Source organism: Dipteris shenzhenensis, chromosome 14, assembly GCF_047967505.1.
Source record: "Dipteris shenzhenensis isolate YYH24624 ecotype China chromosome 14, Dip_SZ_1.0, whole genome shotgun sequence".
NCBI classification, from domain to species: Eukaryota; Viridiplantae; Streptophyta; class Polypodiopsida; order Gleicheniales; family Dipteridaceae; genus Dipteris; species Dipteris shenzhenensis.
The window spans coordinates 11432788-11460163 of NC_141609.1; the positions used below are offsets into that span (position 1 = coordinate 11432788).

Genomic DNA, 27376 nt, shown 5'->3' on the forward strand with positions numbered 1-27376 from the left:
TTGATTTGTTTCTAGAGCCGTGGCTTGCTTGGTGAAAGCTAATGATCTGTGCCATGAATTTGGGGGAATAAAGTTACAAGGATTTATAAATACTCTGAACTTTACAGAGACGGTGTGGACAACTGGACACAGTCATAGATGGGAGTTGATTAGCAAGCATCATTGCCTGATATATATGGGCAGCTAGGTGCAGGCAGGCAATAGAGCAGCAGACCACATCAGCCAGACATTGGGAAACATTTGTCTAGATATTCTTGTGGAACTGCTATGGAACGGCTCTGGAACGTCTAGGGAACATTTCCTATGCTGTTCCCCAACCTGCAAGTTGCATTTGATTAGTTTTTTTGGGGCAAAGTACAATCTGATCTCGCATGCTTGAACCTTGTCACTCATGGGCTTTCCTTCTGTATGCTAGTTGGAAAGCTATAATCCTTTATCAATGATCATTCATGATTCATCTATCATCAGGATTTCGTTTATGTTCTAAGTCTTGATTCCCAATCTGATCCAAAGGCAGCTGTAACTTGTTTTAAGTTATGCATTCAGTAACCGGTTTTATTGAATTCTAAGTTTAATATATATTCAGATGAATCCAGGAACATGCGCAAACTCATCCTCTAAAAACACAACACAGTGTGCAGACTCCATCTCATAATAATCACTCATAGGGTTGAAACCATAAACTCCATCACACATAGCTACTATGACATCCCCACTGATGTCATTCTAAGTTTAAGGTTTTTAGTGTATAGAGTAGTGTGTTTGTTTATGGGTATGGTGATGTGGCGTTCCTTTCCCGTTCTCATTCCCTAGGATTTTGGCGTTCCTTTCCTTTCCCATTCTCGTTCCTAGAATTTTGGCGTTCTTGTTCCCTAGGGGCTCGGCGTTCTTTTGGCGTGCACATTCCTTAGTAACTATGTCTCAGATTGATCTAGGGTGTAGGAGGGAGGCTTTTATCAGTATATGTGGGCTAGGCTGTTTCCTTCATTTCATAGATGGTGGTATAATATGGCATTATAAACCACCGGTGTGGCTGTTTGTTCAGCCCTTTGTACGAGGTAATCCCCAATAGAGTGACCAGCCAAGGGGATATCCTTGTAATTTTTATATTGTACTCTTCATTGGGTAGTTGCATTTCTTTGGTGTATGTGCCACTAAGGAGTTTATTGTACCCTTCATTGGGGGTTGTATTATTCTCGTGTTTGTGTCACTAAGGAGTTTATTTATAGAAGAATGTTCTTTTCTCTAAAAAATGTACATACTATTTTGAGTTTCACCGCACATTTGTTGTGTTTTGAAAAAACATGTAAGGTTTACACATGTGCAACATGTATGGTTTTACACATGTGCAACATGTTGAAACCTTAGAGCAGAAGTTATCAACTATTTTGATTGTTTAAACATTGAACATCAAATGTGCTACCAAGCATCGAAGTATTGAACATCAAGCATTCAAACATGAATGATGAAGCTTGAAATATGAAACTTGTGAAACATGTTGATAGTTGTCCTAAGCATGCCAATAAATACTTTCTAATGTGAAGGTATATTACATATAAAAATATAGTATGATTAGGAGAGTTAGCAAGGGCCAATGCCAATCTTGCAAGGAGCCAACAAATATGGTTTCCCTTTTTGAGTTAATTCCAATGTGGAGGTGTGTAATGCTAACTCTTGCCATACTACATGATTAAGTTTGTGTTGTGATAGCGTAGTCTGAGAATGCTTCTTGCACACAATCTCTAGCAACTCAGGAGTTGCCAAGCAACACCACTCTGATAAGGTATGTATGACCTTCACAAAATCTATGACATGATGTCTTCATCCGTATCTTCACCTACATCTTTGTAATGTGCAGCCCTCTAGAGGGTAATTCTTGAAATAAGCATCACAATAAATCTTTGTTAGAGGAATTATGGGTGGTTTGAGCTTTTATCAGTATGTAAGGATGAAGACAGACTATAAGGACGTTTTTTGGCTGTTTTGTGTCTCCTAGCAAGGTCGAATTTGTGAAATTTCCTTTGTAGAATATATAAGCAATAGTGGATCCCCAATGGTAGAATATCTAACCAATAATGGATCCCCAAATGAGCACTTCCCCAAGTAATAGTGATGAAACATTAGTAAATTATTAGAATCGACTTGCATATCGTCTCTTAGTAGTTCTAGGCTGAATGCAAGTTTATAACGATTGCTTTGCATTCTTTGCTTTTCAAAAACATCAACAAAGCTACATGATAGATGCCTTTAACAATGCCCTTATAATATGTACTAGAGAAGGAATGCGATCGTCCTTTCTCTAAATAGTTGCTAATGAAGCTGCCAATCAGCATTAAGTCAGTCTAGAGGTGTGCCATGATGGATGTCTAGTAGTTTGATGTCTATTGGCTTTGTCGAACGTCATGTACTTGTTCTTGATTGTAAGTTGGGACATTTAAGGGTTAAATGCCTTCTTCCATCTCAACTTTTGGTAAAGGATGATCTTCAAAAAAGCTACTGCTTTCAACTATTTATTTGTGAGTTTTGGCTAAAGAGTTGTGATTTTGCAAGGCTTGTCCAATTAACCAGTTGTAACAAAGGGTAGATACTTTGTTTGGTTGGAGGTTTATTGAATAGGCTAGGATTGATAATGTAGCACTCGGAGGTGATTTGGAGGAGTTATTAAGCTTTTAAATCTAGATCTTTCTACGATGCCATATGACTAGAGTTGAAGAGATCTAATGGCTAGCTAGGAACGGAATGGAAATGTGAAAAGCATAATGAAAAGCAAAATGGAAAGGAAAATGAAAGAACAAGTGCTAGGCAATGATAACCAAAATATTCACATGTAGATAGCTTGATGTTGACTGATATCTAAAGACTCATGACAAGTACAACACTATATAGTGTGACACTAGACTCTAGAAAGCCATAGTGTATATAAGATAACTCCCAATATGACACGTGGCATGTCTAGGACTCACTAGACTATAAAACACCCCCTAGACACCTAGTATACTCATTTTGGCTTCATATTCCAACACCCTCCCATGAAGGCAAGGTGAGAGACTACTAGAATGGAACCAAGAACAAAACATGACAATGACGGGGTCATCAGAACTGTGCATGCCGGTCTAGAACTAGACATGGTTCCCACACAATCTCAGAGGCAAGTGAGCATGGCTCAGAGGCTAGTGAGCATAACATAGAAATCTCATCAAGCATGGCTCAGAGGCTCATCATGCATGGATGCATGACCAACTTAGAGGTCTAAGAGACCAATGCACCAACATCTTGGAACTCTCAAGCCAGGCCTGATAAACAAATAGACCTATCAAAGCCAATACATATGGCTCCCACAGAACATCCCCCTTTGGCTTTATAACAGGACATGTTAGGAAGCCACACACCAAAAAATTAGGAAAACCAATACATCTTTTTAGGAGGACTATCCAAGAAAGAGGACCATCAAGCGTGTAGTAATAAATAAAAAAATCTCTTTGTGAAAGAGATGTCATTCAAGTAGCTAATGCACATGTGTGTACATCCTTGCGAGTCGATGACGATGTCAATGAAGCGCTAGGCAAGAATGCCCCAAAATATGTGTCGGTGAAGTCCATGGGTAGCTACATGGAGCAATTACATGATAACTCTCAAAATGCAGGAAGGAGAGTCACCAATGTCGAAGTAGAAGCCTCATGTACCACGACCAATCAGAAAGTCAATCAATGCGAAGTACCTTAGGCACCAATCGAATAAGTAATGTTGAAGAAATCACTTGTTGATGCTACATCAAGCTCGATGCAATACACTAATCAGAGAGATCACTGTAGTGGAGTGTGTCGGAGTAGTATCGAAGAACTCACATTTAGCTCAGAAAGTCTTCACCAAAGTTAGGAGTAGTCACGTGAAGGAGTCACCGCAATGTAATGTCAAGAGCTCACATTAAGTGACGGGCAAAGAAGATAGAGGCAACGTGGATAGCAGCTCCAAGAGAATGACAGGCAGAATGCGAGCACGAACTTGCGGGTAGCAGCTCCAAGAGAATGTCGGGTAGAAGGAGCAAATGGCGGGCTGAAGCAGAGGTCAACGATGAAGAGGATAGACAATTCCATGTTGAGCTGGTTGCATCATGCTTGGGTTGTCAAATCATTGAGCTCCAGAATAAAATTTGCGCGCAAAAACAAATTTCGTCACTCCTTGCAAGGGCTGTAACTTTTCACAGAAAACTCGGATTGCAATGATGTAAAAACGAAATTTGTAGTACTCAAGGTCCTCTACAACTTTGCTGAAGACACAAAGCTGTGATTATGCTTCTAGCTCCGGATAGAAGCATCACATCATTCGCAGATCACAGAAAGATGTAGCTGAAGGAAGGAGAAGAGAGGTGGCAGATCATGCCGTGGAGAAGAGAGCTCAAGGCAGGAGAGAAGAGTGCAGCCTTCCAAGGAGGAGGAGTTAGAGTAGCTTCATCGGCCTCCCTCACCTCAATCTCTTGGAAAGGAAAGGGAAAGGAAAAGAGAGAGCAGGGCTAGGAACATGGCTCTAATACCATATGAAGAGATCTAGTAGCTAGCTAGGAACATAATGGAAATGTGGAAAGCATAATGAAAAGCAAAATGGAAAGGAGAAAGAACAAGTACTAGGCAATGATAACCAAAATACTCACATGTAAATAGCTTGATGTTGACTCAAGACAAGTACATCACTATATAGTGTGACACTAGACTCTAGAAAGCCATAGTGTATATGAGATAACTCCCAATATGACACGTGGCATGTCTAGGACTCACTAGACTATAAAACACCCCCTAGACACCTAGTACACTCTTTTTTGACTTACTTTGGCTTCATATTCCAACAAGAGTAACATGGACTATAGTGCACTAGTGAATATATGAGAGTAAATTGTCAAGTGGATCCATCTTACATCATGTGCAGCAAGGTTGTCTTTGAGACAATCTTAAATCTCTTTGCTTGATGCTCATTAAATGATATTTCTAGGAGTGCCTAGTCCTCCTTATGGAATGCTTGAGAATCGAAATTCTTTGCATCAAGATATTCCTAGTGGTCTTCGGGGATAAGGGTTGTTTGTCTCAACCTTCAAGCTAGATATTGCTTGGTGATGCTGTGATATTAATGTTTGCTGGGATGATGATTGCACTAAATCGATACTATAAGTAACCAAACAATTTTCACATCGATACTGGAAGTAACCAAGCAAGTTTCAAACATTTTTAAAAATATTTTTTGAGATACTTCTTTTGATGTCTAGAACCCATGGGTAAAGATTGCATTGAACTTTGCTTTAAAAAATTGTCAACTTAGTTTCAAAATGATTCCAAAAGCTTGCTCTTTTGATGATTCAACTTGGTTTAATTTGAGTTTTGCCTTGAAATGACCTTGTCACAAATTTTGGAAATGAGGCAAATTTAGGTTGTAAAAAAGCATATGGCTCTTAAATTTGAGATATAGAGGCAATTGTGACTAGAAAAGAAAGAAAGAAATATGTATTAACGTTTGTAGGAGGTCAAAATGACCTATGAAACCAAGAAACAAATATATCATGACATCACCACCGATACATCTAGGAGCTAGAGGTACCAAAATCCTATCTCTATTGCACATATGGCGTGGCAAAACAACAAATTTGCTAGGATTGCATTTTGCATATATTAGGTTAGACTCAGTGCTTGTAACTAAAATATGTTTAACGTAGAAGTCTTTGATAATTGCTTATCGAGTTCATGGTCAGATGAAATGAACCACCAGGAGATCGTATGAGAGTCTGCTCAACTGCTCTGAGAATGACTGAATATTCTCGTGATGTCAACAAGCAAGATGTCCTTTTATCAATCGTCATCACATTTCGTTTTGTCCAAGCAGGATCATAACTTTTTGCTTATCGGGTAGAATGCCTTCCATCGTGGGTCATCGACCAACTCCAAGTAGGGATACAGGGTCCCCACAAGAAAAGGAACATGTCATCACGTGGGTGATTTCGTCCGGTACACCTGCCTCGCATAGGGGGGAAGGGCTTGGCTTTAAACCAAGCATGCTTCTCCGGGTGTTGAAGCATTGAATTTCTCTTTGGTAAAGAAGCTTCCTTTGTTGTACCAATCGTCTACATGGAGGCTTTCCATCTTGACATCGAGTGCCTTCTGCTCTCGGCTTCTTCTTTAACTTTGTGTATCATTCTAGTCTTACAAAGGTAAATATCTTCATGTCCATTTCCTTGTGAGTAGGACTCAACCATCTTTCCATGAACTGCATCTTCTACATTTTTTTTGGATTGGAGTAACCTGTGTGTCGACTAGGTCGACTTCAACTGGGGTGTTGTAGAGGGAATGCACTCTTGAACCACCTCATGGAATCCTTGTTTGCTAGCTCAATATTTGTTCGCTCCTTTCTTTTCTCCGTTTGTTGCAGACATGATTTAGGTTCTACAGTTTCTCTCCCTGTCCGAGTGCCCTACATGAGAGAGCAAGAACCACTCGGGGTTCCACTCAATCTCCCCAAGAGGTCGGCCCTCCCATAACCAAAGTCACCACCGTGCACCCTCCTATTGTGTTGAGAATGGAATGGGGTGAATAGTCCACTAATTGCTCAAATGGCCCACAACCCTGACCCTTTGCCACTTTAGCATATCCAAAGCCTCATCATCTAGCATATCCAAAGCCTCATCATCTTCGAGGTCACTTGTCTCTGGTTGGAGGAGGTCCCAAGACTCCACTTTGAAGAACCTGCAACGATAGGAGCCAAGTGACTGCCATAATAATAGAATCCCGAGAGGAACCCTGTCCTGAAAAAATGTCCATACCAATGATGAGGAGACAAGGAGCTATGCAACCCCTCCCACTATGAACCAGGGATCTGCGCCTCAATTTTTGTCCTTTGTATACCTGTCCTCTCAAACTTGCAAGTGTCTACATTCGTGTCTCTGACTTCAAGGGAAGTTGTCTCTAGGTCCCAAATGACTTGGATGGACCATTGTCCCAATGCGCCCAGTTAATGTGTGTCCATTGCCCCAATATGAGGCCCTCTTGATCCCGAACCTCTAGACGCGAAATGTGCGATCCCGAACCTCTAGACGCGAAATGTGCGGCTATTGCTCAAACTCATTGGAGCATGTGCGGTGGGATCAAATAAGTACCCCAGACAAGCGTTGCCAAACCTTGTGAAGACTCCTCATCAGGGGGAGCCGTTCCTTGTGAAAGGAGCCTCTGAAAAAATCCACTTGTAGGTTTACTACCATTGTTCTCCTGTACGGGGTTTGTTCTGAAGAAGCTCTTGCCGAAGCAGGAGCTTCCAGGGCTCTAAGCTTGGGGTGAGACCTCGTACCACTAACTTGCCCAATGAGGCTTTGCTCTGCATCTCGGGATCAATGATGCCTAACCCTTCCCTTGTTTGTGACGGGATCACTGTCTACGAGGCTACCCTAGATCTAGTGTTTTGCGTACCATCAGACTCTTGTCCACTGCCCCTTGCATCTCTTATGAAAACACTAGCAAGAGGCCATGTACCAAGGTCGTGGCAAGTAGGACTTGGTTGGTCACGAAGGCCTTGCTTGCTAGGGAGAGTTTGGTCGAGCTCCAATAGAGAAGCTTACACCACACGCTCTCTAGTATTGAGGCAATTTGTTGCTTTGCTGATATGTCAGTGCCCACCTGGCAATCAAGATATCTCACTGCTAGCCCATGCGGAATCCACTAAAAACCAAGGGCAGCCCCTAGTTCGGATCTCTTGGATCTCTTTTGTCCCTATAAGGAAGTCGACTGATTTGGTCCAGTTGATCCTAGCCGTAGAGGCCTCTCAATCAATATCTAGGGCTCCTTGATTGCCTCTTGGCTCTTTGCCGAACCTTGTACATAGCGGGCCGTATCATTTGCAAACTCTGAGTTCAATAGGGCCTCCTCTTGTCATCCTGTGAGGCCTGTTGTCTCGGAGCACCAAAAATAATCCAACGCTTCAATCATGAGAATAAAAGAAAGAGAGTGAGGTGGCAGCCTTGCTGAATCGTGCGAGAAAGAGAAGGCTTCGCTTGCATGGCCATCAATAAACATCTGACGGAACTCCTTGTATACAATGCTATGACTCCTGATCCATTTGTCTGTCAATCCTAGTCTTTGCATGGTGCTCTCCAAGAAGGATCACTCCACCTATCCTAAGCCTTCTCAAAATGCAAGAGATGGCCGAATCTAGTGCCTCCTGAAAGGTAAAGATGTCCAAGATGTTGTGTTCTTGAATAACATATGTTTGCGTATCATGAATGATATCCACTAGATGGGGCTACAACCTCAAACTCAAGATCTTGGCCAAGAACTCGTATGCGGTGTCTAGCAAAGTAGTTGGTTTTTTTGCAAAAAAAAAACGCAGAGTAATTGGTCTCCATTGACGAAGATTAGACTTGTCCCCCCCTTCGGTATCAAACAAATCGAACCATGACTCAGATTGCAAAAGAGGACTTGAGTCAAAAGTCTTTTGAAAGGCCAAACAAAGGGGGGTTGCAGATGAGCTCCCAGAAGCACCTAAGGAGGCTTGTCCTCTCTAGGGGACTTTTGTGGAGGGAGGACCTTCCAAAGCTCCTCATTGGTAGAAGGCTCCTCCACTTGCCAGCTCATACTTGGAGAACCATTGCTGGGATATGGGCCCCAACTACCTCTCGAGCTACATAAATCTAGGGAGACTCCTCCTCGGACTGGAACAAACGTCGATATAGCTCAGCCATGCTTCCACCTAGGATGCATTAAATGAGGTGTGGGCAAGGTCAGTGGAAGCTAGAATATAAAATTTGTGAGGAGACTTATAGTCATCCTATCACCTTCCTGTACCCACTGTGCCTTGGAGGAGTGATAAGAGAACTTGCTTGATGGATTTCTGTGTTCAGAGATCAAGTTGTGCGCACTTGGACCGATCCACAAGTTGTTGGGAACTTGAGTCCTACTCCTTGAAACGCTCTATTGAAGCTAGGTTCCATCTCAATGTTCTCTCGTGCTCTTGGAGGAGGTGCCACCGGCAAAAAGCTTGAGAGTACAAGTCCTTGTTGGTCCTCTGAATCACATCCGTTGCCCACAAAGCCTAGCCTCCCTTTGGTGGGATCTCGGGCTCTTCCCAAATCTCTCTAATAGCTTGCTACCTAGATGCCAACCAGGTCTTGTACATTCTAGTTGTACGAGATCCTTCCAAATGACCTTGTTTGCCGCAAGTGAGTCAAACAGACAAGGCCTTGACACTATATTGAAAAGGTGGCAGTCTGTGTATGTGAAGTCTACATGTTTGAGCACACCGCTTTGTTGATGTCATGGATTTGGATAGAGCCAGTCACGAAAAATTGCGTCTACCTGAGGTCGTGGACCCACAATCTTTGACTCAATGGAGTATGTGATCACTTTCTCAAGGGCAGCGATTTTGAACTCAGCTAGGAGGAATTTAATGTGGGGCTAAAGGCTCACTACGGATCATCCTTGCAAGTAGTGATAGGTCGAGGTCTCAGTAGGGACTGTCATACATACCAGTTGGGCAGACTAGAGAATCGAAGAGAAGAGGCTTGGTCTTGAGATCTTGAGAAGAGGCCTATACCTATAGAAGGGGGCCCTGTTGTACCTTGTACTCATTGATCATTCCATCACTTTGAGTCCGGGTCCAAACCAGTGAACAAAGCACCAACCGGCTATCAAGAACGGGTCCTTCAGGATGTGTATTGACTACAGAGACCTCAACAAAATGACCATAACGAAAACAGATTTCCTATACTTGATCTCTTGGATGAATTAAAGTGAGCCAAGTAAGATAGACCTCAGATCAGGCTATCGCCAGATTAGAATGAGGGAGGAGGATGAGCCAAAGACAAGGGGGTTGTACCATTTTAGGGTGATGGCATTTGGCCTCACCCAATGCCCCATTCACTGTCCAAGCCCTAATGAATAAAATTATGCAGCCCTACCTTTACAAGTTTGCTTTGGTATCCTTTGATTATATACTCATCTGTAGCAAGACTAAGGAGGATCATCTCTCTGTGAAGCAGATTTTGGAAGTCTTAAGAACTCACTAGCTCTATGCCAAGCCAAGTAAGTCTACTTTCATGGCAAGAGAAATGGAGTATTTGGGACACATTTGGGCAGCAATGGAATCAGGGTGGATCCCAACAAAGTGAGATGTATCATGGAATGGCCACGACCTACCAAAGTTACTCAGCTAAGAGGCTTTCTTGGCCTTGCTTCTTTCTATAGAAGATTCATAAGGCACTGTGCCAAGACTGATTTGCTAGAGAAAGACTCTTTGGGTGGACAAGCAATGTTGGAGCAGCTTGCGGAGCGCCTTGGAGCAGTCACACGACAAGGCAGTCACACTACAAGAAAGGCGGGCTCGTACAGCCTGTGAAGACCTTGTCGGGGCCTAGCAGAGACCTAGTCAGGGGAGAACAGGCTGAGGAGAGGCAGAGACCTGGTCAGGGGAGGGAAGAAGGTAAACGGGGAGCATGCTAGGCTGGGAGCAGGGTGCTAGGCGTGCGCGCGAGAGAGAGAGAGAGAGAGAGAGAAAGAAAGAAAGAAAGTGTATTATTGTCCACTAAAGGCCAAAATGGGCCCATGGGACATCAAGAACTCTGCATACAAGAGAGAGAGAGAGAGAGAGAGAGAGAGAGAGAGAGAGTATTCAATGCAAACAGGGACATGCATACAATACATGTAAGAGACTTAATTTAGGCATGCTTAAAGAAGAGGTGGAATTACAGTGCATTGCTATGCTATCATTCTGTTAGAATGAGACTTAGTGCTAAGTTTAAGGACTTTGAACAGGGTGCAGTACAGGTGGCTTCTGTGCTTTCAGTATCAGAATGCAGATTAAAATTTTTAATATTGACAAGGTGTGATCTTGGATGGACGGGCATATTGATCATAATGAAATGTCTCCAAGGTATGTATATGGCAGTTTCCTTGTGAGTGGCGATTCCATATCTCCTGCTCTTTGAAGAATCATTGACTAGTCACTTTGTCTGTAATCACTAAAACCAACACGTGCAGGAAATAGGATATTACAGCAGTTAATTCTCAGTGGGAACAGCCTGTCTGACAGGAAAATCTTATGCACAAAGATCAGCAACCTAGCTTATCCTTTACCTACAAACGATCAGTGTATTCCCATAGAACATAAACTGGAGTGTGAGACCCCAAATACTCCCACGAACTGCAGTGGTGCTGGGACCCAGAAGCAAGCAACTGATCATCATGATGCTGCTAGGAATGACCAAAACACAGTTGGAAAGGTCTGTGTCTCAGAAGCCAATGTGGAAGGTGGGTACCGTAGTCCAGATAACTACCTCAAGAATTCTCATCTGAGTTCTAAACCAATAGAGATTGGTCTTGAGGCTATTTCAAGCTCCGAGTTTAATATGAGGGCGCACATAAGTAATGTGATAGCTGACAGTGAAGATGGCGGAGAGTTGGAGCAATCCTCAAACAAGTACTTGGATGAAGACTGTGTAAGTTCCTCTAAACGTCTTGAGAGGATTGCAGTGGCTGCTGAAGCTGATGGTGAAGCAGATGATACAGAATTGCTCACTATTATTGATTGCAATGTTGAAAGCCTCATCGTTGAAGTTGCAACTGTGCTTACTCTTAATCAAGGTCTCCTATTTCTTGATCTCAGTGACAATGGATTGAATTTGACATGTATACAGAAGCTGTCTTTGGCATGGCTAGCCCCCACAAGATGGGTGAGTCAGCCTGCAAGGCATGTTGCTGATAAATTAGTTCACTTCACTGCTGACAATGTGAAGTGCTGTGGCAACAAGATTTGCTGTGAGATCAGCTGAAATATATTTGAAAGTCATTGTCTGATGTCTTGCTTCTGACATTGATCATTTTGCACGTCTTTCCCCATTTGTATTCATTATCTTGATTCTGGCTCTGTCATTCAAGTTTTGTCTCTTGAGATTGAGATTTGAAGCTTGTAGAGTGTCACTAAAATCGATGTATTCATGGCTTAACAGAGCACGACAAACATGTTGCGATCTCATGTGATCATACATGGGGAAAATCTTGCCTCTTAGGACTCCACTTCTTTCAATTAAGCTTTCACACCTTCCATTTGAGTGATCCAGCTCTCTTGCACATCCTGCTTGAAGAAACACCGTATGCAAGTGTTGTGTTTGTCTGTACCTATTTGGAGTGGCCTTTGCATCATGTGCTTTAATAGTTTCATCCTCCATATCCTAGATATGCATTATGGGTTGATCTGTATTACCAAAAATTTTGAGTCATGCCATCGAGCTTTACTTCCAAGTAGATTTTTACTAGACTTGACATAGTGACGTTATTGATGGTTTATTACAAATGATTTTAGAATTTGGCGAAACCAGTGCCAATAGACAAAGTGACCTTGAATTGAGTTGACGAGTGCATTGTAGTGGAATCTGCTCAATCATGAACGAGAGAGAGAGAGAGAGAGAGAGAGAGAGAGAGAGATTTCTACTCAACAAAAGTCTTACCCAGGGATGGAGGAGGATGTGTTGTTGGTGATGTAATTCAGCTCTCTTATCAAAAACTATTCTTTAAAGGGATTCAGAGTTTCTTGTGAAGCTAGATTTCCACACACAAGCTTTCTCTCTTCACAGTTTGGTACATTGGCATTGCTTTGATACTAAGATTAGGTCCCCTACTCCAAGGTTTACTGCTAACAGGGTGTAAGATTCAAGCTAACCAAGATGCCACACTACACATGACGTCGAAATCAAACTGCAAGCTGATATAAATTGTCATATCCTTTGCGAGCTCAGCCCTCATCTTACAACAAGGCTCTTCCAATCTCCACCAATGAGCCAGCGTTAAATCGTAGATCTATCTTCAGTGCATGTAGTCATGGATTCATTATATAAAAGTGTATGCTCTATCATAGTTAGAGCTTTCTTGCAATCATCATCGTTATTATGATCAAATGCTAGAATGTTGGCCTCCTCATTTGTCCACCTGGTGAATACTTGAAATTACAAACCCGATAATGATTATGAGGATACTCAAAAGTACAATTGCTCTTCACTTCGGTTGAATAAGAGCCACCAAGCAAACAATATTTATAAAGACGACGTCAGACTAAACACAACCGTAGAGTCAATAACCTTGCAGTTGGGTATTTAAGGTCCCTTTGGAGTTGATCGTAGAAGCCTTGGTATCTTGTACCAACAAGGCACACCCCTTAGGGGTACTTGCATCCACAATCCCTAAGGCTATAGAGTGTCCTAGTTAAGCTCAATGATAATTAGCTCCAATTGAGTGCCACACCTAACTTGTATAGCTTCAATCCCTTGCTATAATATTTTAGGGGAATCTCTTATTTGATGTCTAGTTAATACCTAGCCCATCCATAGATCCCTCACTTTGATTAGGTCTATATTAACCCTTGGTTAGTAGCTAGCTAGGGACATAACAAATTGACAGGCTTCTTTTCCAACTTTGTACATAATCTTATAAGGGCCATAAGGCTTGTGACGCAATTCGGTATATTGTTGCCCTTCAAGGAGACATCTATTTCTCATATAAGAGAATGAAATTCCCTTCTTTAAATTAGAGATACCTCTTACATTCATTGGAATACGTTTTGTTTCTTTGTTAGAGCATCTCCCATGTGCTTTTTTACCAATTCCCAAAAAAAAACCCATGGATGTCCCATCTCTTGTTTGTAGAAGATAGCTTAGGAATAAAATCCACAATTATGCATGTCCAATTGCCTTCTGGGATGAGCAATGGTTGCAACAAACCCATTGATAGCTTGTTTTCCATTTTATTCTATCGACAAGTCTTATCAAGCTCACTTTCGTTTGGTGGTATTCTCACTTCAGATCTATCTCCCCCATGAGAAAGTCAACACCCTTGATTCATCCAATTGTTGTTAATAGTGGCCTTGTTGAGATCTTTCTAATCAATGTAGATGCAAGAAAGGTCTTTTTAACCAGAAGCAATGTTGAGGCAAGAGGAGAATCGATATGAGAAATTAGGAAAATGAGCAACCCCTTTACTTTGTGTTGCTCCCTCTAGAAAGACAATATGGAGCCTTGTTGATGGGATTGTTGCAAAATCCAAGACTATGGTATAGTCTACATCTCTTAAAATGTGATAGGGATTGATTTTGAGAGAAATTGCTACATATTAACATCCTTCACAAGTGTGGTTTCCTTGTGTGTGGCTTGGCACTTACTATAGCTAGTCATCTCATTGATATCATCTATATTTTGGGAGATGTCAAACCTTGCAATATTGCTAGTTTGCCTTTATGTGCAAAAATAGATACTATACTCCCAAGAGATATTGCCTTTGTGTGCAAAAATAGATATTGTACTCATTCATCCAATCAACCCATAGAATAAAGTAATGCCAATGGTATCCATATTAGTGGTAGATGGGACTTATACAAAATTGTAATTACGTGAGGGTCGATGCATTCTGGGAACACAACTATTTAACAATGTGGTGTCTATCGGGTGCCTTTACTATTAAGTCATCCATTCCATCAAATGAAAACTTGTTATTCTAGAGTTTTGTAACTAACCTTATCGAATAATAAATAAAGGAAAGCATGACTATACATGCATGTGAAATGAGATCATTGTCAAGACACTTACAATCTATGAACTTTCACAATTTTGTATATGAGCACATGCAAAGAGAAAAAAATTCAATGCAATAGCTACAAAACAAGCGAATGCAAGTGAATTTCAGTGTGAGCAGCTTGAAAATATGGGCAACAAAGGATTTGGAGCCAACTTTTCCATTGATACTTGGCTATATGAAGTAGCTATCGTTCATACTAACTTCAATATGTATTCATCACGAATCTAGTATTCAAAGTTATCCTCTCAAAAGTTATTGAGATTGATCCCATGTAGTTTGAGAAAGAAACATTTCAAGTTTGATTATTTATTTTGACCCAAATTGTGAGTCTTAAAAATACGGGGACTTAGCTATTTCCACTTTTCTTAATATGGTCTTAGTACAAACATCATTAAATGATAATATGCATGGAAAGCTATGAGTAATTACCACCAAAGTTGCAAATGCTATTACTAAAAGAAATGCCGTGGATCACGAGATACAAAATTTGGAGCAAAGCCTTATGTTGTGCCCAAAAGAAAAAGAAGCAATCTAGGACCAACAACAATGGATGAATGATATTTACAATACACAGCGCTATGAATTATGCCTCAATATCCTATCTAATGAACAATCACATCCTAGAGCTACAATTTGTGTTGTAGTTGCTACAATGCATCCCATGTCATCCACGCTAAACCTAATAGTATAATGTCTTTTTTCCATGGTGGCAAGATACAATATTTAAAACCATTCATGTAACCAACTACTTTAGAAATTTCAACATCTTCTATAATCATCAACCTCAATCTTGAGTTCTACTTTGTGATCCTCGCATTGCACCAAAGCTTTCCATGTGCAAAAATAAAATCATGTTCCACAGTAACAAGTCTCGAAGGTTCCAAAAGAAATGTTTAACTATTAAGTTTTGAGTGGTTTGAATAGTCTCGTTGCAATAGCACTTTTTAAGGATTTGCAATGGATCAAAGTTCTAAAAAAGGATGTTATCCTATCTCCAAAGATGTACAAGTCAGCCTGTCTAAGCCTAGATCTCTAAAAAATTTAATGAAAACCATGAATGAGCATATTACTTGACATTATTTGGCTCCATCTCTCATATGGTATTGATCTTGGATTTTTTAGTCATGATGCCTCCATCAGAGATTTTATGCCCTATCAACACCCTACAGACACATAGATTAAGCACTTGTATGGATTGAGGGAAATCCATGTCTCCATATTGAAGCCTCTTCATTGCTACATCTGACCCTAGCACTTTAAAAGTACCAAGAAAAGAAATGATTTGTTGTAATGGATAGTGTAGCATAGATTAGCATACATCTAGATAGATCAAACTCCACCAAGCCAATTGAAGTCTCTACCCAAAGTCACTTGACCAGTTCCTATCGGAGCCAATCCTTTCGCTCACATGTAGTTTCATACTCATCACATATCTTGAAACTTAAGCATCTACAAGGTAGTGAGCTAACTTCTAGGTAGACAAAGGTTTTAGTAGAGTATCAGTGGGGGTAGGTTGCATTTTGTTCATCTTACACTACACATGCCCTTATTGTAAAGCCTTGTTGACCATTTTTCGGGAATATTGAGCACATTTTCAGTCTTCTAAATCCTTTTAGCCTATTCCTAGCATCTTTTTCCATATGAGTGCAAATAAGCAGTTAGAGTTCTTGATGATATAAGGAAGTCCAAAAATGAGATTTGAATGCTCGCACAAAGGTACGCTACCCACCAATGAGACGAGCACCTGAGATGAGGCAAGATGGAATGGAAACCAACCCACAAAAGTGATTGAGAGTGAACTAGTCCAAAGTCAATATATCCATTGTTCAAGAGTGGTATGCAAGGCTAGGCAACTAAAGACATTTTGGAGTCAAGCTTCACATTTGATCAACAGCAAAGTGAAAGGTTGGGGAGACAAATCTTGGAGTTTAGATGCATGTGTCATGAAGAGCAATCTACTAGATCAAGCAACCAAAGATGAAATGTGGAGTTGAGACACACACCTGCATGAGAAGTGCAAGGGTGCTAAGAAACAATGGAGAGAAAACAACAAACACTCATAGAGAAAAACTAAAAACAAGAGGGCCAAGAGAGACTTGCACAAGGATCTCAGCGAAAACTCCTCAACTGTTGGAGAAAACATATGCTAAACTGAGGGGATTGGTGACTATTGAGATGGAGAAAATGGGGGGAAAGGAGCCGTATATATAGCCCCCCCTAGCCCTAGACAATCGAATAGGCTACAAGTACAACTGACTAGGAGGTAGGGGGTAATCGACTAGGTTGGTAGGGACAGCCAGCTTTTGGCTTGGTAGGGGTAGCCGTCTAGGGCTACAAGGTATAAAAGGCCCCTAGCGCCATGATGGTAGCCTAGTGGAAGCACTAGGTAGGCCCTAGCACAAGCCCAAAACAGGCCCAAGCCTACCCCATGCCTCCTCCATGTTGTCGTGGGCTGGGCAACATCCATCTCACTCTCTGTCTGCCTCTCTCGAGCAAGCAAACCCAAAACCATGGCCCTCACTCTACTCGCATAGGCATGTAGACCCACAAGCAAGTCCCTCACTCAATGAACCTAGAGATGACACCTCTAACACACCCTCTCACCTCCAGGGTCATGGATCATCTTGAATGAGCTGGAATGATTACCAAGCAGTTGTTGTACCAGGTTCAAGGATCATCCTGCTCATGGATCATCCTGAGTGAGCTGGAATGATCGCCAAGTAGTTGTGCCTGGGGCTTGGTGAAAAGGTCCCTTCTTGTCCTCCATATTGTAGTATGTAAGCTCGATCATGTCATCGAACACCTTTTTTTGGGCATAGTGATATTGGATCTCAATATGCTAGGTACGAGCATTGGAACACAGGGTTTTCAGCAATGGAAATACAACTCTAATTGTCATTGTGGATGACTGTCGGAGATGTTTATGGGAACCCGATCTCTTCAAGTAACTGACAAAGCCAAATTGCTTCATAAGTAGCAGAACACGCACCACAATACTCAGCCTCGATCGAAGACAAGACTACCATGGGTTGCCTTTTACTGCTCCAAGTGATGGCTGCTGAGCTAAGAATAAAATAGTACCCAGTGGTGGAACGGTGAGTGTTTGAATCTCCTCCCCAGTCAAAATCACTTCATCCTAAAAGTTGGATCCTGGAATGCTACCCTGACTGATAGGACAACCCTTGATTGTGAGACCCCTAAAGATATAGAAGGATCCACATACCAGCATCCCAATGAGTCTAAGTTAGGTGTCTACATGAAGGAGATTAGTAGACCAACAGAGTAACATAGGTTCAGTCTGATATTGAGTAGCCAAATTAGGGTTGTTACAAGTGTTCAACTACCACATTTTATGTAAGCTAAGGAAGTCCTATGTTGGAGCAGATTCCCTCTCAATACTATCGACAATAGAAGAAGTGTGCAATGTTTGCACTGAGCTACCAATATGTTTGTAGTTGGCATACTTGAGAATGAGAATAAAGACATGCTCTAGTACATGTCATTGGAATTCTTCCCTGAAAACATGCCTCGACGCAAATTGAAGCAACTAGCTTTGAAGGCCTAGTAGTACAATCTAATAAGGGGCAACTCTATAGGCAAGGCACAGATGGAGTTCTATGAATATGGGTACTGCCATGTGAATGAGCTATAGTGGTGAGATAAAGGGACATAGAAGACTTGCAGGAGTCCAGTTTACCAAAGAACTAATGATAAGAAGATTCCTTCAAGTAGGGTTATGGCGGTCGAGCACAATATTCAACGATGCCACAAGCTATGTGTAGAGTGTGACATATGCCTTAACATGATATGTCTCCACAACCGAGCTCACTCAACACAATATGCCTCCACAAGCGATCTTAGCACGATATGCCTCCACAATCAAGATCATTATGGGAAGCCTTTTAGAGATGGGCCTAGACTTCATTGAATTTTCCTAGATCGGCGTCTCTGGAATCTACATCTCTTGTAGTCTCCAGATCATGCAGGACGTGAAACTGTGTCAAAGGCCTTCTGAAAGTCTACGAAACATGTGTAGACTTTTTGGTGTCTGGACCTCGCATTGTCAATGATCCCTACACCACAAAACATGTACATCATTGTAGACACAAAATACACAATTATGTGGGTAGAGGCCGAGGACTTGGGAGACAACTTTGACTTGAAGCACGCCTGAATGAAAATGCCATTTGCTACCAATATGGGTGCACGACCGGATTTTCCATTGACTTGCTTTATGGCACGCTCATGAATGAGCAAAGTCCCATGTGCAAGGACTACAAATCAAAGATGCCACATTGCATAATCATGAAGCGGAACCATCAATAATCCAAGGTGGTGCAATGCATGTAGACGAAAGAACGATGGAGGTTACTCTAACAAATGCCTATTCCACATGTAGAACATAATTTTAACTATTTAGCTTTGTATTGGTGAGATTTATGAGAAATTGTTGAGGGCACAATGCTGCACTGTGATGTCACCAAGACACTCTTTCTCTGATGAAGTGCTCTCTGAAATCAATGTGCTTTGTCATGGAGTGATATACTGGATTCTTGGCCAATGCTTGAGCCGATTGATTATCACAGTATATTGTTGTTGGCTTCTGCTTCAGTCGAAGACAAAGTTGGCTGTTTGTTTGACAGCCAGGATATAGCACCTTGACCAAGGAAAAATGCATATCCCTATGTCGATCTCCTAGTGTCATGATCTCCGACATAGTCACTATCACAGTATCCATGCAACCGTGGATGACTTTCTTGTTGGCGGCTGTTTGAAGAAGGCATTGGTTGACTGTAGAGTCTTGCTTGCTGTGTTGTTGGAGCTCATCGGAGGTGGTGTGTTGGCTGAGCACATTGGCTGGCTACGTTTGGAGGGCTGGAGAGGCTACAGGTGATGCTTTGAGGCAACCGTGAGGCAGCTGAAACGAGGGCGTCGAGCGGCTTAGTTGTAGAGTAGCTTTGTTGAAGGAGGCTCTTATAGGCTGTAGGTGAGGCCGATCGCTATTGTGGAGCGGTAGATGGAGCTTTGGAGCTAAAGGCTTAGAGCCTTAGAAGGGCTAGGGCCTCACTGGAGAGCCTTGGGAGCTACAGCCCATGTGTTGTCGATGCTAGAGCCATCATTGCATGGACCTCATAGCACAGGATTTCGCAAATCTGCCCAAAACATATAGACAATTATCGACATCTTGTTGAAGGGCTATGCAATGGCTGCTGTAGAAGTCTCTCGTTCATCGAGAGTTCGTGCAGGAGCCGTTTGAGGGTTGTTGCAGAAGATTATCTGTCAGGTCGCTAGGAGTGCGAAGCTTGGAGATTAGTTGAAGCTAGAGCGCGTGAAACTAAAGGAGCAGCCCACTGCTGCTATTCATTGTGGAGCAGCTACGACGTGCTATAGAGTTTGATGGTAGTCAGGGCCACCTTTTTGTTGCTATTGAAGGAGATGGTCTTACTTGACAGGAGCTGAGCAGTTGAGATTTCCACAAGCCTTTTTCTTGCCTTAGCTAGGAGGTTGGAAGTCCCTATGCTTCCGAGTCTCATAAAGAAAACTCAAGAACTCTCTTCCTCTTTCTCACACAAAAGGAACCTTTCTGTCTCATAAATGAATCTCTCAGCAGAAATCTTTCTTTCTCACGGAATTTTCTAAGAACCTCCAAAGATATCTCTCTCTCTCCATTGCTTTCAATGGACAACTCTCAATCTATCTCACAATGGAAATCCTCACAAAGAACTCAAGCAATGAACGAAAAACTCTCTCTCTTTCAATAGATCTCTTGCAAACTCTCGAAAGAGATGAACAGAAATCCTATGGATGGAAAGTTCTCACAAAGGATGGATGAAGATCTCTCACTGGAAGTGGACTCTCACGGAGAACACTCAAGAGAACTCTCAATCACGCAATCTCTCTTGCACTCTCAAGAATCGCAATGCCTCAGCGGAAGGCAAGGGAGCTTTGATACCATGACAAAATATGAAGAGGGGAAAGGAGAAGAGTGGAGAGGAGGAGAGAGGGCAGAACTAGAGAGCACACCACAAATGACTAACTGTACACTAGATTTAGTTGAAAATGTAGAATATATACAAACCCATTTAGGGTTAGGATTAGGGAATCTAACCCTTTCCTTTATACCACTCTATTAGGTTGGTGCTATGCACATATGATCACATGATGTTGAGCATGATCTCTCAACACATAATTAGTACACAAATGAAACCTAACCAAACAAAGTCTTCATATAGGTTTGTTGGCATCCTATGTGCCACAATAACAGATCCATTGAGATTTTATGTATTTGTAGGTAGCTCTAGGACAACTTTACTGTATTGGGTGTGTCCATGGGTGTCATGAGAAAGCTGCCATTAAGCGACAACTGGGGTCATTTTTTCAAGGGGGGGAGAGAGAGAGAGAAAGAGAGAGAGAGAGAGAGAGAGAGAGAGAGAGAGAGAGAGAGAGAGAGAGAGAGAGAGAGAGAGAGAGAGAGAGAGAGAGAGAGAGAGAGAGAGGTTTATTAACATCTATGAAAGGCCAAAAAGGCATCTGAGACCAAGAGACTGAAGTCAACATCCAATTACACCTCTCATGGGAGCTAAATACAACTCTCGTGTGGGAAGAAAGTAGACCTCCTAAGGAGGGATTGGAGGTGCACACCCTAAAAAACAAAAAATAAAATAAAGTACTATTGAAACCTAGGAATGATAAGATAGAAAGATGAAATGGTTCGTATCTGCCCAAAAAGAAATCTTTTCGCTCATTTTTATCACATTCAATGACCACAAATTTACTCAAATTAAAGTAGACGCATGAAAGACAAAAAAAAATCTTTTATGTCAACCCAAACTATGGCTGACCTATAGTAAGTTTTTTGCCATTACATGTTTCACGATGTTAGACACTACTAAGTACAATCAAGCTACAAGATGTTGGTCATTGCTAAGGACAATCAGCCTTACAAGACACCATAGAAGTCATTGGCTGCTAAGTTCTAAGACCCGCCATAGAAGCATGATGGATAACAGGCCATCAAACAAGCTTCACCACTCAACTATCATAGGAGGACTGCTCTAATAGATGCCACTCAACTGGGAGATCTTGAAAGGAATATCTAGGCATTGCCAAGCCTCCCTGAAATACCAAAACCACTCGTTGCTCATTGCTCAAGCTACTCTTGATCGTATGCACCACATGTTGATAGTGAAATCCCATGCAATAGCCATGTTGAAACACCAACAGTTGATAGTCATGGGTCTTGTCTACCCTCTTCAAATCATATTCGACAATTGTGATTATTCTTAAGAAAACCCCCTTAATCAGAGGCAGGGACAAAATGAAAAATAGCTGCTAACAAAGACATATATCCAATTGACATGGAGAAATTACCCATATAAGGCTCAGTTAATACAGAAGAGAATTAGGGCAAAATGTAGGTCATCCAAATAGGACAACAAAGAAAAGAAGGTCACCCACATAGGGCAAGTCCTGGAGAAAAAAATCAAAATTTTAAATGCCCATACATCATTCGAATCATCATCTACAACTGTAAGTCTTGCAACCTCTCCAGTAAGTTGGATTGTCTTCAACCACACAAGCGACCTTCTTTTAGTTTCATTGGACATCGAATTCCTTCTTATAACATAATGTCGTGACATGCCCACCTTTGCCATCATAGTCACACTTCAGCTCAACTTTGCTTGTCGTTCTTATTCTTTTGTTTGTTGATAACATAAGCCATTTCTCCATTCGGTTTGATTTTAACTTCTATGTTCTACACTCAAAAGCATGGAGGCATCATTATTGAATTCTAAATCATCAAAACCAATGCCTTCTTTGTCTTCTTGTCATTCTGCTTTTTTCGTTTGTTGATAACATAAGCCATTTCTCCATTTGGTTTGATTTTAACTTCTATGTTCTACACTCAAAAGCATGGAGGCATCATTATTGAATTCTTAATCATCAAAACCAACTCTTAGAATAGTATTCAGTTATGCATACCTCGACAGGAGACAACAATAAAATTGCCTCCACATCGTTGTCATCAACTTCTACTCAAAGCAACTGTACTAGCTGCCTCATAATCGATTGCATTTTATTCAAAGACTTTGGCATTGTCCAATTCTCAGCTACTACTGTTTGTCACACCTATATGGTGAAAATAGTGGATGCCTAGTGCTGTTTCAAGCATATCGACAACTTTCTCATTTTTTCAGTCCCATGCAAGGTTGGTTTTTCTTTGAACTGGATACTTTACCCCACAATTGCTTTCTATATGAAGAACAATTTGATAGTGAGTTGCCATGAAGGGAAGTTTTGGCCATTAAACTTAGGTATTTATGACTCAACGATTATGGCCTTGTCAACTTTGGGGCAACAATCCATGTTTGACGTTGTTTCAAGATGTCGGTTGCAATCAGATCCTTGTAAAGAATCACAATGATATTCTTAACATAACTCTCATAGATCCTCACACATTGTTGCTTTGATACAACTGTTGGTGTCTACCCTAAATGAAAACTTTCCCTCACTTTTATCATATTCAATAATCACAAATTTATTCAAATGAAAGACCATAAAGAATCTTTGTCTGTACTCTACTTGTGGCTCACATCTACTGAATTTTTGCTAGTACAAGGCTCAAGATGCTGGACACTATTGAGGACACAATCAACCTACAGGACATTGGACACTACTAAGGGCAATCTCCCTACAAGGTACCATAAAAGACACTGGCTACTATAATCTGAAAGTTGCCATAAATGCATGATAGACACCTAGCCATCAACCAAGTTCCACCAGTTAGGTTTCATCAGAGAACTTTTCCAAGTATGTGTACTTGGCTGTTGCAAGGTCTAGAAAGGAATCTTCAAGCACAACCGAGCCTCCCTGAAATACCCGTGTAGTAGCTACATTGAAGTAGCAACCACCACATTAGATAACACGGGTCTTTTGCACCCCCCTCAAACCATAGTCCATGACTTTGATTATTCCTAATGGCTTGGTTTTTGTGGGGGGGGCGGGGGGGGGGCAGAGAGAGAGAGAGAGATGTGCGGTGGGCCAAGATTTCCATGGAGCACATCATCTTTTTATGATTGTTTACGTGTTTGCCAAATGGATTCCACTATTTACTTGCCTATATTGAGATCTTCAGATGTTGTAATTACATGTTCCCTCTTTGGGAACTGCCACTTGTAACCTAGGAGAAAAACAAGGCCTTCCTTGTAGGGAGATGAAGGTTTGTTGGTTGATGAATCAATTGTGAGATTTTTTTTTGTTCCGATGACGGACCAGCTTAAGGGGAAGGGAAGCACCTTCATATGGGATGTTAAAAAGTGAGATTACAAGTGAGAGTAGACTTATACTATGCGAGCAACCACCTCAGCCCAATCGACCGTCACTCCCATTGCCTCTTGCTCAATAAATCACGGCTTTGTTCCTATGCGAAACGCGCATCGTGTCTCTAGATTTGTAGGAAGGTGACCCATTGCAACTTGCTGTGGACCCAATTTACGAGAGTTAGATAAAGTGCATGTAATATGTAGTAAAACAAAATAGAACAATACATTAAATGAGAAGAAGTAGACTTACCACAGTTGCCTCGAATGCCAACCGTCCGCCTGCACCAAAGTGCGAAGTACCTATGGCGTCCAACCATCTCCTCGCAGCCCTCCTCTGACCCTTGAACATTTCGGGATGGTCCTTGTTCTACTTCTTGAAAAACTTCCAATCAGCTTATCTGCCCAGCTGGGTAGCCCTCCCCTTTGAGATGGAAGTATGCAAGGTTGATCTACGATGCTTCAAGACCAAACCCATGCGCTCTCGCATGCAATTCTCATTGAACTCTCAATTTGGGTGGTTAGGGTATTTTGCTTTCAATTCATTGATGACCGCTTGCTTCTTTTGGTCATCTTGATACCGTCAATCAGTAGCAATGCCGCTCTTGAAGTGGTGGCTCATCAACCACCTCATGGTGGCCATCACTACTTTACCCTTTTTATCTTCTATTATCTCTCCAGCAGCCATGATTTGATAGGACAGGTCCTCGACTAGGTAAGGAGGACTCATAGTGGCAGAGTCAGTGCAAGTGGTGTTTGTGTGAGCGCTTCCGGAGCAAGGAGTAGCAATGGGAGTAGGAGAGGGCAAGGGACCTGACTGGTACTGGGTCTCGAGACCAAGTGGAGACTTGTAGGGATGTGAGTGTGCTGACTCATCTAAATCTTCCGAGTTAGCACAACATAAGTGACCCCTCCTACCCTTCCTTTCCTTATGATGGGCACGCCCAGGTGATGACCCCTCAGTCAAAGGTGCATGAGGGGATGGCTGGGCAGTAGGTTCAGCCATTGGTGTAGGAGAGGGAATTGCTGAGGTCCTGTGGGATAGCAGAGATAAGAATCTCATTTCCTCCTCATTGGTCATCTATGCCACAAACTTGTCGGGACTCCCGACAAAGCCATGGGCTACTAGCAGAGGAGTTCTCCAAGGGGTAGTCATAGTGCTACATCTAAGAGGAGTTGGGCCAGGGGTAGTAGTTACAGGGGTAGGCCCGTGAGGTGTCGCTTGAGGGGAATCAAAGTCCTCTGGAGAATAGAGTGTTGAGAGTTCATGCTCAACATCATGTGATCATGTGTGCATAGCACCATCACGTGATCATATGTGCATAGCACTACCTTTATAGAGTGCTATAAAGGAAAGGGTTAGATCCCCTAACCCTAACCCTAAAAGGGTTTGTATATATTCTATTTTTTCAACTAAATCTAGTGTACAGTTAGTCATTTGTGGTGTACTCTCTAGCTGTGCCCTCTCTCCTCATCTCCACTCTTCTCCTCTCCCCTCTTCATATTTTGTCATGGTATCAGAGCTCCCTTGCCTTCCGCTGAGGCATTGTGATTCTTGAGTGTGAGAAAGATTGTGAGATTGAGAGTTCTCTTGAGTGATTGTGAGTTTCTTCCGTTGAGAGAATTTTTGTCGATTCATGTGATTGAGAGAGAAAGCTTCCATCCACTATTCTTCATTTGAGAGAGAGAAGTTGAGGGAAAAAGAGAGTCCTCCAACTGTTCTATAGCAAGCTTGTGGAAGAACTCCAGCCAGAGAGATCAAGCTTCCAAGGCAACCTCAACAGCAAGCTTCTACGATCTTAGTACTCTTTCGAGGCGCACCATCAAGCTCCAATGACCTTATCTTGGTAGCTCACGGCCTCCTAAAGCTCATACAGTCGGCTGAGTTCTTCTCAGAAACCGGAATGGAGATGAGATCAAGGGATGAGATTGAAGCGTATATTGGACGGCCCAGATTTCAGCGCCTTTTGCATCCATCTCCTCCACTAGATCTTGATGGAATCAAGGGCCTGGATTCTAGCGCCTTTTTCTTGCATCTCCACCCTTGGATCTATCTCTGGCTGAATGGGTAAAAATGACCCCTCAGTGCAGCAACCAGGAGCCACGGAACCAGAAGAAGAAGAGGAGCAAGACAGTGATACTCTCTCATCCTCGGTGTCTGAATCAATGGAAGAATCAGACGGGGGGGAGGAGTTCTCAGAGGAGGAAGTTTACATGATGGGGGTGTCTCCGACCCCGCCACATTCAGAAAAGGTAACAGCTAGTCCTCAATAGCTTGAATCTATGCTTTCCCCTGACCTCACTTTGAGTGAGAAAGATGAGTTCCTAGAAATGTTCAAAGATTTCCCTGATCTCTTCGCAACTAGCTACCATCGCCTTCGCCATGTGACTGCCATAGAACACAAGATAGAGCTGAAGCTGGATGCTAAGCTAGTGGCTCAGAAGTATCAGAGATTAGGGCCCCTACAGACCCTGACGCTTTGCACTCAGAGTTGTAGAAGCTTATAGAAACTGGGTTTATTGTTTCAGTTCACAATACTGAATGGGTTTCACCAGTGGTAGTCACCCCAAAGAAAAACAACAAGTGGCGGGTATGCATCAATTATAAGAAACTTAATGCAGCCACCAAGAGGGACCATCACCCTCTGCCCTTTCAAGACCTCATTTTTGAGAAGGTAAGTGGTCGTGAGATGTATGCTTTTTGTGATGGTTACTCCGGGTTTTATCAAATCAGAATTACTGAGGAGGATGTGCTTAAAACCACATTTGCCACACCTTGGGGGACATTTAGGATAGGCCCATGTGGGGGGGGGTATAGAAAGTCCAAGAATGCAAGTTAAATAATGGGAAAGCAGGATGAGGTGGCAAGATTCCCTATGCCAACCCTCCACTTGTCCTCCTAGATGTTTGAACGTATTATAAAATTGGGAAGAGACCAAGGGAGTATCTTAGACTTGGGATATGGGGGTTGATTTATGTGGAAAAATGAGGCAAAGGGTTGTCGCACACAATTGAGAGTGCGTAACCGCCTAGCCCACATGGCATAGGATCTGAGGGAATTAGATGGCTTGCTTCCATATTTGGGTTTGAATGTTGCTTCTATGTTGTTCTTGGGTTTAACTTTTGAAGGCAATCCATTAATGGTTGCCACAATTTTTTAGCAACAGCAAAAGGATGGGGGCCCCAATTGTCTTAACATTGCAAAGAGGTTTTTCTTGAGATGGTAATTGGAGTCAGCAAACGTTTGAAGGTGTGAAGTCTCGATAGCCTATGCTCGATTGAAGAAGTTTTTCAATCTTTGTATCCAAAAGAGTATCTTTCACTTGTAGTGTCTGCCCTTTTGTTTGTTCTTTATGCATTCTAACCCAAGATGATGAAAGTACTTGTCGAACTAAAATTTTCATTGTTTTGAAGAAAAGGTTGTCTATGGAAAGTGCAAATCACTGGTCCACATTGGTTAGTTCCCAAGATATA

General features: G+C 42.0%; 1 protein-coding gene across 1 annotated transcript in view; it reads left to right on the forward strand.

The window, feature by feature from the left end:
* TSK (tetratricopeptide repeat (TPR)-containing protein) overlaps nt 1-11791 on the forward strand; it is an 84913-nt gene extending 73122 nt beyond the window's left edge. The window contains exons 17-18 of the mRNA XM_087384678.1: nt 10776-10893; nt 11001-11791. Coding sequence (XP_087240804.1) covers nt 10776-10893; nt 11001-11791 — 909 coding nt within the window. The remainder of the gene's footprint in view (nt 1-10775; nt 10894-11000) is intronic.
* Nucleotides 11792-27376: the final 15585 nt, after the last annotated feature.